The sequence below is a fragment of the Onychostruthus taczanowskii genome, unplaced genomic scaffold (assembly GCF_017590055.1).
Source record: "Onychostruthus taczanowskii isolate IOZ18803 unplaced genomic scaffold, ASM1759005v1 scaffold46, whole genome shotgun sequence".
NCBI classification, from domain to species: domain Eukaryota; kingdom Metazoa; phylum Chordata; class Aves; order Passeriformes; family Passeridae; genus Onychostruthus; species Onychostruthus taczanowskii.
The window spans coordinates 1,020,589-1,033,578 of NW_024502125.1; the positions used below are offsets into that span (position 1 = coordinate 1,020,589).

Consider the following 12,990-nt stretch of genomic DNA (forward strand, 5'->3'; position numbering starts at 1 on the left):
ACTGATTGAAAGTAAATAATGATGAAATATTTGTATTTCATCAACAAAAAATATCCCCTGAATTAAAAGCAGATAAACTCTTCTCCATGCAAAAATGTTTTCTTTTTTTTTCCAACATAACCAATTTCCTGATCAACAAAAAAAAGTTAACATAAATAAATTAGAATAATAAATATTCCTGAAAATAGAATAACACATTTTCCTGACAAATTTATTATTCAACTTTAAGCTAGTTGCATTCTAAGTTGAGCTCTTTGTTTTGAATTCCACCTGTAAAATGTGTCAAACAACCAAAAAGGACAGTCATCTTTTTTTTTTTTCTTTTTTTTTTTTTCCATTTGTAGCTCAAAAAAATTGTAAGTGACTTGAAAATTATTTAGATTAATTTAAGCTGCAACCTGGAACTTCATTTAAGGCCCTTAAAAAAAAGAAAAATACAATGAAGCAAAATATTTGTCTGCTTTTACTAAAGTGAAGTAAATACATTTCTTTACATGAACAAATAAATGTCTCAAGCAATTGAATGTATTTTTTAAATTAAAGATTGTTTCTAAACAGTGTCACACATAGAAAATGCTTCTTTTTTAGATCAGGCTTTTTTGAAGTTTAACTGTTCATTTTCAGCTAGTAATAAACATGAAATAATAATATCAGAGATTCCTACAGAAGAATATGATTGAACAGAATTTCAGCTGCAAATTTTCTGGAGAATAGATAATTATTTTTAATTTTTTTAACTGAAGTACAATTACTTCTCTCAGTAAATACATGTCTGTTGTCCTAGAATCTTGGCTAGCATCTTTCATGAAAAAGGTGTGTTTTTTCTCTGTAACTTAAGATGCATAATCACAATATTTGATTAATAAAACCAGGCCATACTGGCTCAGGAAAAAAAGAAAAATCTTGCCTTAGAGGATGAGAAAATATATCCTCTGTAACTGTAGCTGTAGGGAAAATGTCCTAGAGAAAACTTCATTCTCTTGATATTTCTTTTATCACAGACAGCAGCAGAGGGATGCTGCTGTCTTCAGAAGTTACTGACTGAGTAGCAGTAGGTTGTCCAGGTCAGGGAATGGGTGTCTGGTGGCCATTTAGCAGATCACCATACCAGTGACCCTGCAGTTCCCACAGTTCCTTGGCTGGGTTCTGCTCCTTTAATGCATACAAGCAAGTTTTAATAGAAATCAGCAAATTCTGTGTAATAATAGAGTTGGAGTTTATAGTGATAAGCTGATGAAGAAAACAATGCTTCCTTCTCTAAAGAGAGCTGTAAAACCCCACCAGTAGTTGCTTTTTTATGAGAGAGGTTAAGCTGGCCAAGTCCTGAGAAAACCAGGATGTCTGTGCTGTGTTCTGAGAGCTAGTGGAAATGGGAGAAGAACAGACTTAAATGAGAGGTCAGAAGATGTCTTCTTACACTCAGAAACACAGTGAGCTTGGACAGACTTGTCTACTGAGAATGTCTTGGTCCTCTGGTCTAGACTGCTGTCCTCTGGTCTGCTTTTCAGACTCACTGGGAGACTACACACGTTTTTGTCCTTCAGAGAGGCATAAAACATGGGCTGTGATTCAGCACTGGACACCTTATTGGCTTTTTATTTTCTAGGAACTTATTTTTTAACTTGATTAGAGACCTGGGTTCTGCTAAAACAGAAATTCTCTACTAATTTGATCTCTTCCTCCATTAACCAGGGCAGTGATCCCTTAACAAGAAGGAGTATAAAAAGTGTTATCACTTCAACCTCTTCCTGTATTTGCAAGGTCTGGACAGCCACAGATAAGTTAGCATTAATCAATCAGACCACCTCACCAAGATATCCACACAGCTCTCTGCTTCACTAAGGTCTTCAAATATAGGCCTGACAATTTTTCCAATAATGATTTTGCATATCTTTCATCTAGATATTACTTCCTTTTTCTCTGTGTAGCTGTTGGGAACTTTTTTTTGGTTGTTTTTTTTTGTTGTTTTTTGGGTTTTTGTTTTGTTTTGTTTTTGTTTTTGTTTTCCATTCTTTATTTTCTTTCCCTTTAAACTTGTTTTCCTGTCTTTCATCACAGATCCTAAACTATAACTCCTCATATTGTCTCACTACCCCTAACTGCCTCATTAAGTTACTTCTTTTTCTCTTGCACATCCTTTTCTCTGCTGGAAATCCCACAGAGAGTCTTCACAACACACCTGTGCTCATCTGCGTTGGACCTTGTATCTTCCTGTTTAAACTATTCACCTCTCCAGTTCACAAACTTTAGCAGCTTTTCATAATCTTTGCATAATATCCATGTCCTGCTTTTATTATTCTCAACAGCCATGTTATTTCTTCCAACGGATAATTAAAACAATATTACTGATCCCCACTCCAATTTATGTGCTTTTCTTTTCTTACACTCAGCTGCTTTTTCTGCCAAACTGCACCCCCAATTGTCCCACTAACCTTCTCTCATAAAAGCAACTTTGTACTCACCCTGTCCTTTTATTCTTTTCCATAACTAATTCATAAAATTATACTTTAGATTCTCTGATTTAAAAAAAAAAAACTTTCCACCTCTCCCTTCTCTGCCCTTGTTTCTTTACTTTCCATCTCAACTCCCTGCATGAAACTCCATTTGCTTTCCCCGTGAGGTTTACTATTTTGAGCAAAGTGACTGGCATTTTATCTTCTCCTGAGGATAGTATCTGACTGTATTACTCTCTTAGTTATCACCTTATACTTTGGCTTTACAGGTTTGTAGCAGAGCCCATCTTTTCATTTTGGGTTTGCAAACAGCTGAGCACAACTTGTTCCCTTCCTTGGCTGGAGCTGCATACATAATAAATAATGACACGATGAATTTAGCACTTTAGCACTGCCATCCACTGGCTGTCTTAACACGACATTCCACATCTGACTAAAATTTTGAAGCATTGCTACTGACTGGAAAGTTCAGTATTTCAGAGTAATGGAAATGCCAGAATTCTTTATGTTCTACCCCTTTCAAATGCAAGATGTACACCTTTTGCTTTGTCTTTTTCTTTACAAAGTGAAATATCGAGGCTGGTTGAAGAATCAGGGGATCTAGAATAAACTGTATGTACAATTAATTGACTTACATTACCTGAATGATGTGTACATTTTATAATAAATATTGCTTATGTTTAAAAAACAAACAATACTTAAGCACATATTTAGAAACAAAATTTGACACTAACCTAAAATTTGTGTACTTCCCCTGTCAATCCTTTAATCTTTCACCTCATTTAGCAAGATTTTGAATCAGAATGGTTTCATTATTTTAATAGTATTCAATGGGTTTTCTTTCCATAAGCACATTCAGTTAATGGTTGAATGCATACATAAGGAGTTTCATGACTTTTCTCTTTTATTCCATGCTATTTTATCTTTTTAAACTTTCCCCCCTTTTATTCCAATTCTTTTTTCCACTTAGTTTCCGTGATACAGCCAAACTTATTATAATTAGATGTATTTAAAATTATTAATATTCCATGGTGAGAACAACTTGCCTTTTATATTTCCTAATGTGCTCCCCTCCAAAACAGTGGCAGGAATATTTACCTTCTTAGTACAAAGGTTCATCTCTAACAAGAGACTGTGAAAATCTATCAAGATGTGAGGTCAAATAAATTTTATATGTAAATGTGTTTCCAGAAAATTTTGAAAAGAAAATAGAGAGGGGGAAAAAAGGGGGAAAATGTGTGCTGTTTCAGTAATTATATTGTTTATCCAATTTACTGCCATGTGCTGAAATATTACCCAAAATTCTAGGAAATTAAGTGGATTATGAGTTCAAGGATGGAGCACTAATTGAATCTTTCATTGAAATGACTCATCTAAGCAATGCAGTCAGCTGAATTGTCCTCCTGAATGTAAAAATCTTTACAAATGTTATCCTGGTTCAGGTGCCATAATAAAAGCTTGAATCTTCTCCCTCCATAAAAAAGGGTATATGTCAGAGGAAGATTTGCTGGAAGGGGTCTACTGTTCCAAGAAAAATGCGTATTTTTTACAACAAAGCAAGATGAATTTTCCTTGTTATAACCCATTTTGTCTCAACAAAAACTGGTCACATTTGGCACAAAGTTTACTGAGTATTTCAATGCACAGATCTTAACTGAGTCACAGACCTTACACTAACCCTCTCTGAAGGCAGGAAATGTTCTTACCTTGAAACTCTACACTGAAAAATTATAATTTGTTGTTTTGTTTAATTATAGCTCTGAAAAAGAGCTATAATTAAACAAAACAACAGTTCTAAAAATTATATAAGCTGAAAAAAATAGGAGTGTTCATTTATGACTTTAAATTAAATATCAGCTCTAATTTCACTCATTTTTTGTGAAAACCCTTATTCTTTTTTGTGCCTACTCTTATTTTTTAAAGGTAATATCTACTGGTCTTTGCCTCATTAAAAAAAAGCATTCACTGTGGTATTCTGACAAGCCTGATCCTTTATTTTAGATATATATTTGAACCATATACACCAATTTGGCCATACAAATTGGAGCCATTCAGGGAAAAAAAACCCCAACCAAACAAAAAAGAGTTAATAATTTCTCCTACTTAGAAGAGAACTAGAAGATGGAACATTTAAATATTTTTGGCATCTTACTAATAAACAAGGATTTGCATGACTTCCACAATGCATGGAACCTGGGGTCCACACATACTTGAAAATCATGACTTACTAGCAGAAAGTACACACTTCACAGAATAGTGAGAGAGGACAGAATAAGCTTAAAAAGGTCTTTTGTTAGAATTTTTTTCTTTTAGTTTAGACAGTATTTGAAATAATTTTTTCTCTCTCAAATATATTATTTTCTTCCAGCTGGTAAATCTTTTGCCTAAAAATGTAAAAGAACCCAGTTGGAAATAAATTTAATCTATTTCTTAAAATCATGAAGAAGCATAAATTGAGTTTGTATTGTTTCTCTTGGAAATAACTTAAGAGACAGAAAATAGCTCTCCCTACTGTTTTAGTACACCAGTATTGTATATCATTATTATTCTGTCAAAGCTAATAGAGTGCATAAACATGTCAAGTACACCCTCATGATATCCTTCAAAAAGCTGCAGGAACAAGTATAATCTTCATTAAAGAAATAAACAAACAATTTTCCATTACTTTGCTAGCATAAGTGATTACAGTCTGACTTAAAAAAAAAATTTCTTGTGGCTGCAAAAATCTTGATATTGGACAAATTATAAATTAGAAGTATTTTACAAGGTACTTACATATCACTGGCAATAGAGGAATTCCTGGACATGGACTTTGGAGAAAGATCATAATCACTGTCTGACCTGTAAAGGAAAGACTCCCTACGTTGGCTGTGGACAAAGTTTGCTTGAAGAATTAGCCCTGATCCAGGGCTTGTCATGGGGTCCAAGGGACTTCGTCCTGATGATGTACCATTGTCTACATCGAAACTGCAAAAAAAAAAAGAGAAATTTTTTTATGTTATTGACCTAAGAATTTTAAAATATAATAAAATCCTTCTGATAAATTATCATAGCTAACTGCTTCATGATAGTAATGGAGAAATATAGATCTGGTCATGTCCATTGCTATGAAGAAACACAAGCCACACAAGAGAGATACTTTAAAATTGCTGATAAACTAAAAATGCCCCAAGGCTGAAGTAAAAGAAAATTGGCAGAGAAAAATCCCATACTATTAGAAATACAGGAAGCTTTCTACTGGTGCAGTAGAGTATCCATGAGCTCTATACCAGCGGAAATATGATATTTCACTATTTATTTCTTCAGGTCCCAAGTCTCCTTAGCTGGACACCAGTTATTCTGTCTCCCACTGCTAAGGCAGCTGAGGGCTTTTTCCTTATTGAGTACCCAATCCTAATATTTTGTTACTACAAAAATATTTCAAGTACATACTTTATCTTGGCCCAGTGAAAAACATGCTGCGGTGGCATTAAGGCATAGGCGTGTGCTTGAGCCCATCTGCCTGCCTTACGTTTGCTGCTTTACAGACAGATGGAAACAGTGAGTCCTTGTTGATAGCCAAGCAGAAGAACTTCTGTAGCCATTTGTGTCTTTGAATCACACAATTTAGATTCAGCACTTTTGGTTATTGTGTTCGGTATGAAGAGTGGTAAAGAGGCTTATCATTACTAGAGAACACTTTTCTCTAGAGAGGCTGAAGGACAAGGGAAAAGAAAGAGAAGGAGAGAGTAGATGCTGTTTTACATAGATGGTAATGTTTCTACAAAGGGCTTTGAAAATTATCACTTCTTGAATGGGAGTCTGCAAACAATTAAACACTGGTACAAGGTGGGTAGTGCTGAGAGGATGTGTTCATGGCAATCTGTGCTGTTTGACAGCTCAACAGCTCCATCTGGTACAGTACAGAGGCTTTTTGCAGCATGTGGCTTCATGTTTGGATGTCTTGTGGAATGCAATCTGAGAGGTTACAAATGTGTGGATTAGCAAGACTAGATCTCTGGGCTCATTTGCCATAGTAATGGGGACAAAATCACACTACTAAATCATTTAAGAATGAGGGATGAACAGAGGACCTTTCACATAATGTTTTAAACATAGATAAGCGTTAGCAGCTTATTATGCATTGTTGCTGAACCCATATAAAGTATTCGTTTTGAAAATGGTGTTCATTTGAAGGACTTACACAGGTTTCCAGTTACAGGTAAGGACAGAAGAAAAGATGCAGTGCGAGTCAGCTGCTGATTAGACTTCAGGCTAGCACAAGTGTCACAGCCAGTACATGCTACTCTGTACCAGCTTGTTTTATCTCCCATTGACCTGAAGTTTCAATGAGGTTGCCGCTTCAGTCCTTTGCTGAAGTGACAAGATTCCCATGACCTTTTTTTCTTTTCTTAAATGAGCTAATAAAATAAACATATATTGCTTATTTTGACACAGATGCACACTGCCTGGCAGAGGATAGATTTTTGTTTCATGATTTATTTCATTGTTTATTTTTACTTTGCATATATTTCTAGAACTGCAACCTTACTGCCACATTCAGACTATATTATTTTCTTTGCATTCAACACTTACAGTTTGAATGTAGAAAAGCAAATGTAGTTGGTTTGTTTGTTTCTCTTTAAAAAAAATAAATGCAGAAAATATTATTAAAAAGTTTCAGGAGTGCACAGTAATTTAATTCTCTTTTCACTGTAGTTTTCAGAACAATTTCCTGTGAATCCAAACACATACACTCCTTTCTAGGATGATTTGATTTGATTATGCCTATGCCTATGTCTTAAGATGTCCTACTGCTTTATGAACTTCAAACTAAGAAAGTTTAAACCACAAGACAACAAATTAGAGTTTTAGCACCAGACTTCTAGGTGATCTTGGACTGTGCAGTTCCTCTTTGCCTTTCATTTCCCCTATTTGTTGCATTTTTGTGATGACTGTGAAATCTGCCCGCAAAGAGTATTTGAGAATGTATTGAAAAGATCAAGATACCATGAACGCTACGGTAAAATGTCCTTTGCAGCTTGTAGTGTCATTAGTTCATAACCAATATTACCATTGTTACTAGCATGACTACTGCTACTTGTTATCAATCAATATCTTTTTAGCTTGAATTCCTAAATATTGCAGGAGCACAAAATAATCACAATGCTAATGGGTTTAGCTCATCATATCCAAATTTCCTAACATTAATATTTTGTTTCCTGAATAACTTTTATGCCCTTTAAACTTCAAGAAAACACAAACTCCTAATCAATACATAGTTTGTATATTTTGTTTTTCTATTGAGGGCAGGAAGGCAGATAATTCCTGCAATTTTAGGTAAAACAGAAGACTGTTCTCAGTAAGACTAATTTCTGCAATGGCAGTATCATTTCAAATATATATGAACTTGCCTGGGAACTTTAAAAAAAAAGTTAGAGGCTGGATTTAAATAAATGAAAATTAATGTAAGTCCCTCTCACAGAATGAATTTTTTTAATAAAGAGTTAATACTAAATTTATTTCTTTAACAGTGGACTTAAATATTAAACTGAACCAAAAGTATTCAGTTGGATTAAAGAAATATGGTTTTATTTGCAGTTTCGTTTTATTTTCTTCATCCCGCTTTTGTGGACATCACATGAATATTATATTACCAGTCTTATTTCTTCTAGTAAGAAACTAAGGCAGGCTTCAACAAATGATTTCACTGTCAGATTGTAACATAGTCAATTTTTAAAATTTAGTAGTCTTTTAGGCAGAACTGCAGTTTCACCTCCTGGGAGAGGTCCTTTGGTTTGCATCACCAGGTAAAGACAAGCTTCTGCAAGACATTGCTGCTGCAACAGAAATTTTATCCTGTTGTACTGCGTGGCGACCACTAGATGGGTGTAAAAAGTCAAAAACAGGATCCAAAGAGATCAGCTGGATTTGCCTCGTGCTGTTCCAAGAAAACGTCTGTTCTGAAAATATTCATTAAGAAAAATAGTGTTCAGCTCTACAGTCAAAATATGAATAGAGTACTTTTTTTCCAGAAACCTATTTTATTTTACCTATTTATTTTATATTTAAAAGTTTCTGAAATATTATAGTAAAGTGTCTTATTTAGATCTTTCTGAGACATTTGCCAACACTTTGAGATACAAAAGCTTGTAAATTCTAAATCAAAAGAAAAGTTATTAAATGAAAATCATATCAATTGTTTCTTTGTCTGAATCACAACTCTTATTTTTAAGAAACTGTACTTCTGACTACACTGTATGAAAAGAAGAGAGAATCAGAATGGGGAATTGAACATTTCCACACCAGTTCTCTGCTCTTTGTTGTTGCATACACTGAAAAATTCTAAAGTTTAAGACACAAAATAGGATAGGCTCTTTAACTTGCCCGAACAGAAATTGCTAAAAGTCAGCTGTGCCTGCTTCATATTTATCTCTTCACTCTCAATAAGTTTTAAGCCACAGCAAGAATATGCTGTGAATTAGAAAGAACAGAGAAATAGAACAACATCTTCATGGAAGTTGTTAATAAAGAGGACAGGAACTCTTTTGCTTTCATTTCACAGGTAGTAAATGGCAATTTAAAGACAGAATTTTACACCATTGCTCTGCAGACAGCTCTAGGCACTTTGCATAATGCATGCAAACTGAAACTGCCTTTGGTGACAGGAGCATTTGGCACAGACATCACAGAGTTTTATTCGTTCAAAGTGCTTTGTTGCAACTCCAGAAATGCCAAAGCCCTGAAAAGTCAATGACAATTCAGCAACTTTTGTGTCTGCATTTTGACAAAATGTTTTAAGGCATTAGTGGATAGTGTTTATGTTTAGAGCCTGCCTTATTCAGTGTTCAATGCTGACAAACTTGACATGAGATGAAATTCTGAGGTTTTTTTCCTTGTTTGGCTATTCATCTTGTTTGCACTTCCTGCCCACTTTCTGTCATCCACGCTCTGTACTAAGATGGGGACAAAATTGAGTGATTTGTAAACATTCATGGGTGATCTTCCTTGTGCTCCTTACACAACAAATACAAATAACACCACAAGAAGACTTTAGGAGGATTATTAGAGTTTTGCTTCAGATAATACTAGGACTCTGTGGCAAGAAAAAGAGAGGTTCTGGATCCTGATTCTGAATCTTAGCAGCACTTCTTCATTGTTAATGACTGCACAGCTTCTTTGCATATTGAAAGAAACGGGACTTCCTTTTAAGTCCCTAAAGAATTCTTTCCTACTCTCTGCCATGCTGCTAAAAGAAAAAATGTGGAGTCCTGTATATAAAATATAGATATTAGTTACATAAGGAATAATGGCATCATAATCATTATACCCAAGAGGTTGTAATTAAGGCTGAATAGAAAATCTTACTGTTGGTTTTCCTTAGTACTGAGAATTTAGCACTAATCCTGCAGCATTTTTTTGAGGGGGGTGGGTGGGTACTTTCTTTAATTTTTGTGTGGTTTTTATTTTTAGAGAAATATGCAATCGTAGGAGAGAGAAGGAAATAAATTTCAACCTAAAATGAAGAACTTACTAGACTTTTTAAGAATGCAAATTGTACTCCTGCTATTCCCCTTTAAGTGTCTTCCCACTTTCATCTTGGAAACTACAGGGAAACAGGGAGGGAGAGCCAAATTAATTGAACCTCTTGGGGACATCTTATCTTTTAAGGCCATCTTTAGCATTACAGAGGGACAGGCAAATTCTAGAGGAGCAATTTTTTTCCCCCATCAAAGGAGTCCATTGTCCTAGTGTCAAGCAATCTCTCCTGCCATCTGTGCTATGACCTATATACACATCTCAATGTCCTCACTTCCAAGAAGTGGTGTCCTGTTTTTTCACCTGGGAGCACAATCCCAATATTATACAAAATAGGTGCATTTGGTGTAGCAGCTGCAATTCACTGAAACTATCAGAGAAGACCTGCCCTGCAGCAACTCCCTTTGAGCAGGACCTAATTTAGAGCAAAAGCAAGGTAATAAAACTATAAGGTTCCAAGGAAAGGGTAAACTATTCATTGTTTGTGCCCCAGGACAGGAGCCCATGTCTGAGGAGGGAAGCCTTGGCAACTGGAGAAAGGGAAGGAATGCATGCTGCCTTCAAAAGCAGAATCTGAATTTATTGTTTGGAATGCTTCAGATTTAAATAAGCAGTGGGTCACCACAGCTGATGGCATGCCCCATGAATATGGAAGATTGTAGAGAAAGGCCAGAGTGTGCCTGTATCTAAGATTGCTTGGTAGGTATTTGTGATTTCACTTGGGCCTTTTTATTGCTTATTAATAAACTAAGCATTAAATTGCGACAACAGCTGACTTGGGTGTCCCCTTTTTTTTTTGTCCGGCATAGTTACCCCTCAGTGCAAGATGAAACTTTAGAATTTTCTTTATCATAAAGAAATAAGTTGTCACTAGTCTGCTCCTGCCACAGGCTCCCAAAAGATTTCAGGTGTTGGATAGGCTAACCTGCAGCATCAGAAAAAAAAACAAGTAAAAATCAAGTAAAACTAAATCAGTGGATTTACATAATTGAATACCAGGTTAATTATTTGAGACATTTCAAAATGTTTCCTTACTGACAGTGTCTACCCAGCAATGCAGAAGAGTCCACATCTCGTAATCACCTTTCTTTCTGTCTTTTCCCCCAAGAATAGCTTAAAAAAAATCGCCTAAAAACAAAAAAAGACCAAAACAAAACAACCAAAAAAAGCCCTCAGTAAAATGAGGAAAGAAAAAGAAAAACCTTTGTATTGATATTTTGGAAGGAATATAATACCTACTCTCTACCTTTGAAGAAAAAATTGTTTATATGTGAAGTGATATTTTTATTTCTTTGTAGCAAAATTAAGAAAAATTTTTGTCTTCCATTACTTGAAACATTTCCAGTCAATTGTAACAAAATTATTTTGAAAGGAACATATGATCTAAATCTGAATTTTTATGTACCACTGTAGAATTCAAGCCAACTATCTGGTTGTGGTTTTGAGTTTCCAGTTCAGCGATTCCGAAAGCAAGCCCTATGATTAACTCCATATTTAGAAACGATGTGGGTAGATTTTCCTGTATCAAAATTTCAGCAAAAGAATAAAATACAGCATTTTGTGATTTGTTTTTAGCAGTAGAACTTGGCTTTTGCTCTTGGCATTAACTGTTTTTAGAAACATTTGAGTGTACAAGGCCCAATATTAGGTCTAAAATTATAAGACTTAGTATTAAAAGCCCAGGAAACAGACAAATAGAAGATGTGTAGGACAAAACAATGAAGCAGACTGGTTTGTAAGAACTGGTCAACTCGGACATGTTAACAAAGGAACTCTGACTATCTATTTATCTTCAGCGTCATGTTTTCCTAGCAAGCATCTCAGGAAATCCAATCTCTCAAAACAAACTGCTTCATGTTTTGTTATGAAGTTTCCAAGCAAGAAGTTTCCTGTGAAGACTATTTAATTTCTTTGGTACTTTAGCTTTGAATTGTTTCCTGGTACTCAGCTGAAGATGTGCTTTCCACAATATCACCTCATTATTCCTAATTATTACTCAGTGGTCTATCCATTTGGCATGAAACTCTTTTTTAAGGCACCTATTACTTCAACTTGTGTGTTGTGCTCAGCTGTACTGGGATTCCCTTTGTTATTCTTTTTATTTTTTCCTTAGAGAGAATGTCATCCCTTATCTGGAAAGTTTCATTCTCTAAACTTGGTCTTGGGAGTGAACTTCTTTCTACTAATGTGATACTCAAATTGAATGCCAGATTCCAGATCCTATCACATGGATTTGATGTTTTGATGTTTCTTTGTAGCTGAAATAGCTGTCTTATTTTAGTACAACAAAAATTCAAACAAGAACCACAAGAGAAATGAAAGGAAAAATAATTTCCAAGAAATGTGGTAATCTGTTCATGCTTTTACTAGATTTAAGTCACTTTGTATGATTCTTCTGATCTAATAGACCTACGGGGATTAATATTTCTACTTTTAGATAACAAAAAAAGCCACCAAGACAGTAACTGTTTTTTCCCAATGCTTCTGCTAAAATCTGTGACAGCTTGAGATCTGAATGAGAAAAAATCTGCAGAAAGTGTTGAAGAATTAGAAGTATTTTGGGCAATCTGAGAAAAAGAATGTTGAAAAACAGAACCACTTGATCCAGACATGAGAAAGACTAGGTAGCAAGCCCTGGGGTGCTCCAAGTACCCCACAAGCCTGCTGGTGCCTGCCACCCCCATATGCCATTGCTGCAGGTACACTTTAACTGCATTTCTAGGATTGCAGTCTCAGCTGGACTGATGGTTCTCCATTCTATTACTGCCATTATTTGATTGCAGTCTATCTGTAAGTCATTAAGTGGGTTTATGATTCTATGATCCCCAGGGATGGAGAATCCACAACTTTCCTGGGCAACCTGTTCCAGTGCCTCACCACCCTCACAGTAAAGAATTTTTTCCTAATATCTAATCCAAACCTACTTTCTTTCACTTTGAAGCTGTTCCCCCTTGTCCTGTGAATTCATATGCTCTTGTGAATGGTCTCTCTCCATCCTTCCAGTAAATTCCCTTTGGGT

The 12,990-nt window shown here is 35.2% G+C and overlaps 1 protein-coding gene across 7 annotated transcripts in view; it reads right to left on the bottom strand.

Annotated features, from left to right (window-relative positions):
• Positions 1-12,990, bottom strand: part of PDE4D (phosphodiesterase 4D) — a 309,694-nt gene that overhangs the window by 91,213 nt on the left and 205,491 nt on the right. For all 7 annotated transcript variants that reach the window (XM_041414575.1, XM_041414580.1, XM_041414579.1 and 4 more), the window contains one exon: positions 5,229-5,420. In XM_041414575.1, the coding sequence (XP_041270509.1) occupies positions 5,229-5,420 (192 nt within the window). The remainder of the gene's footprint in view (positions 1-5,228; positions 5,421-12,990) is intronic.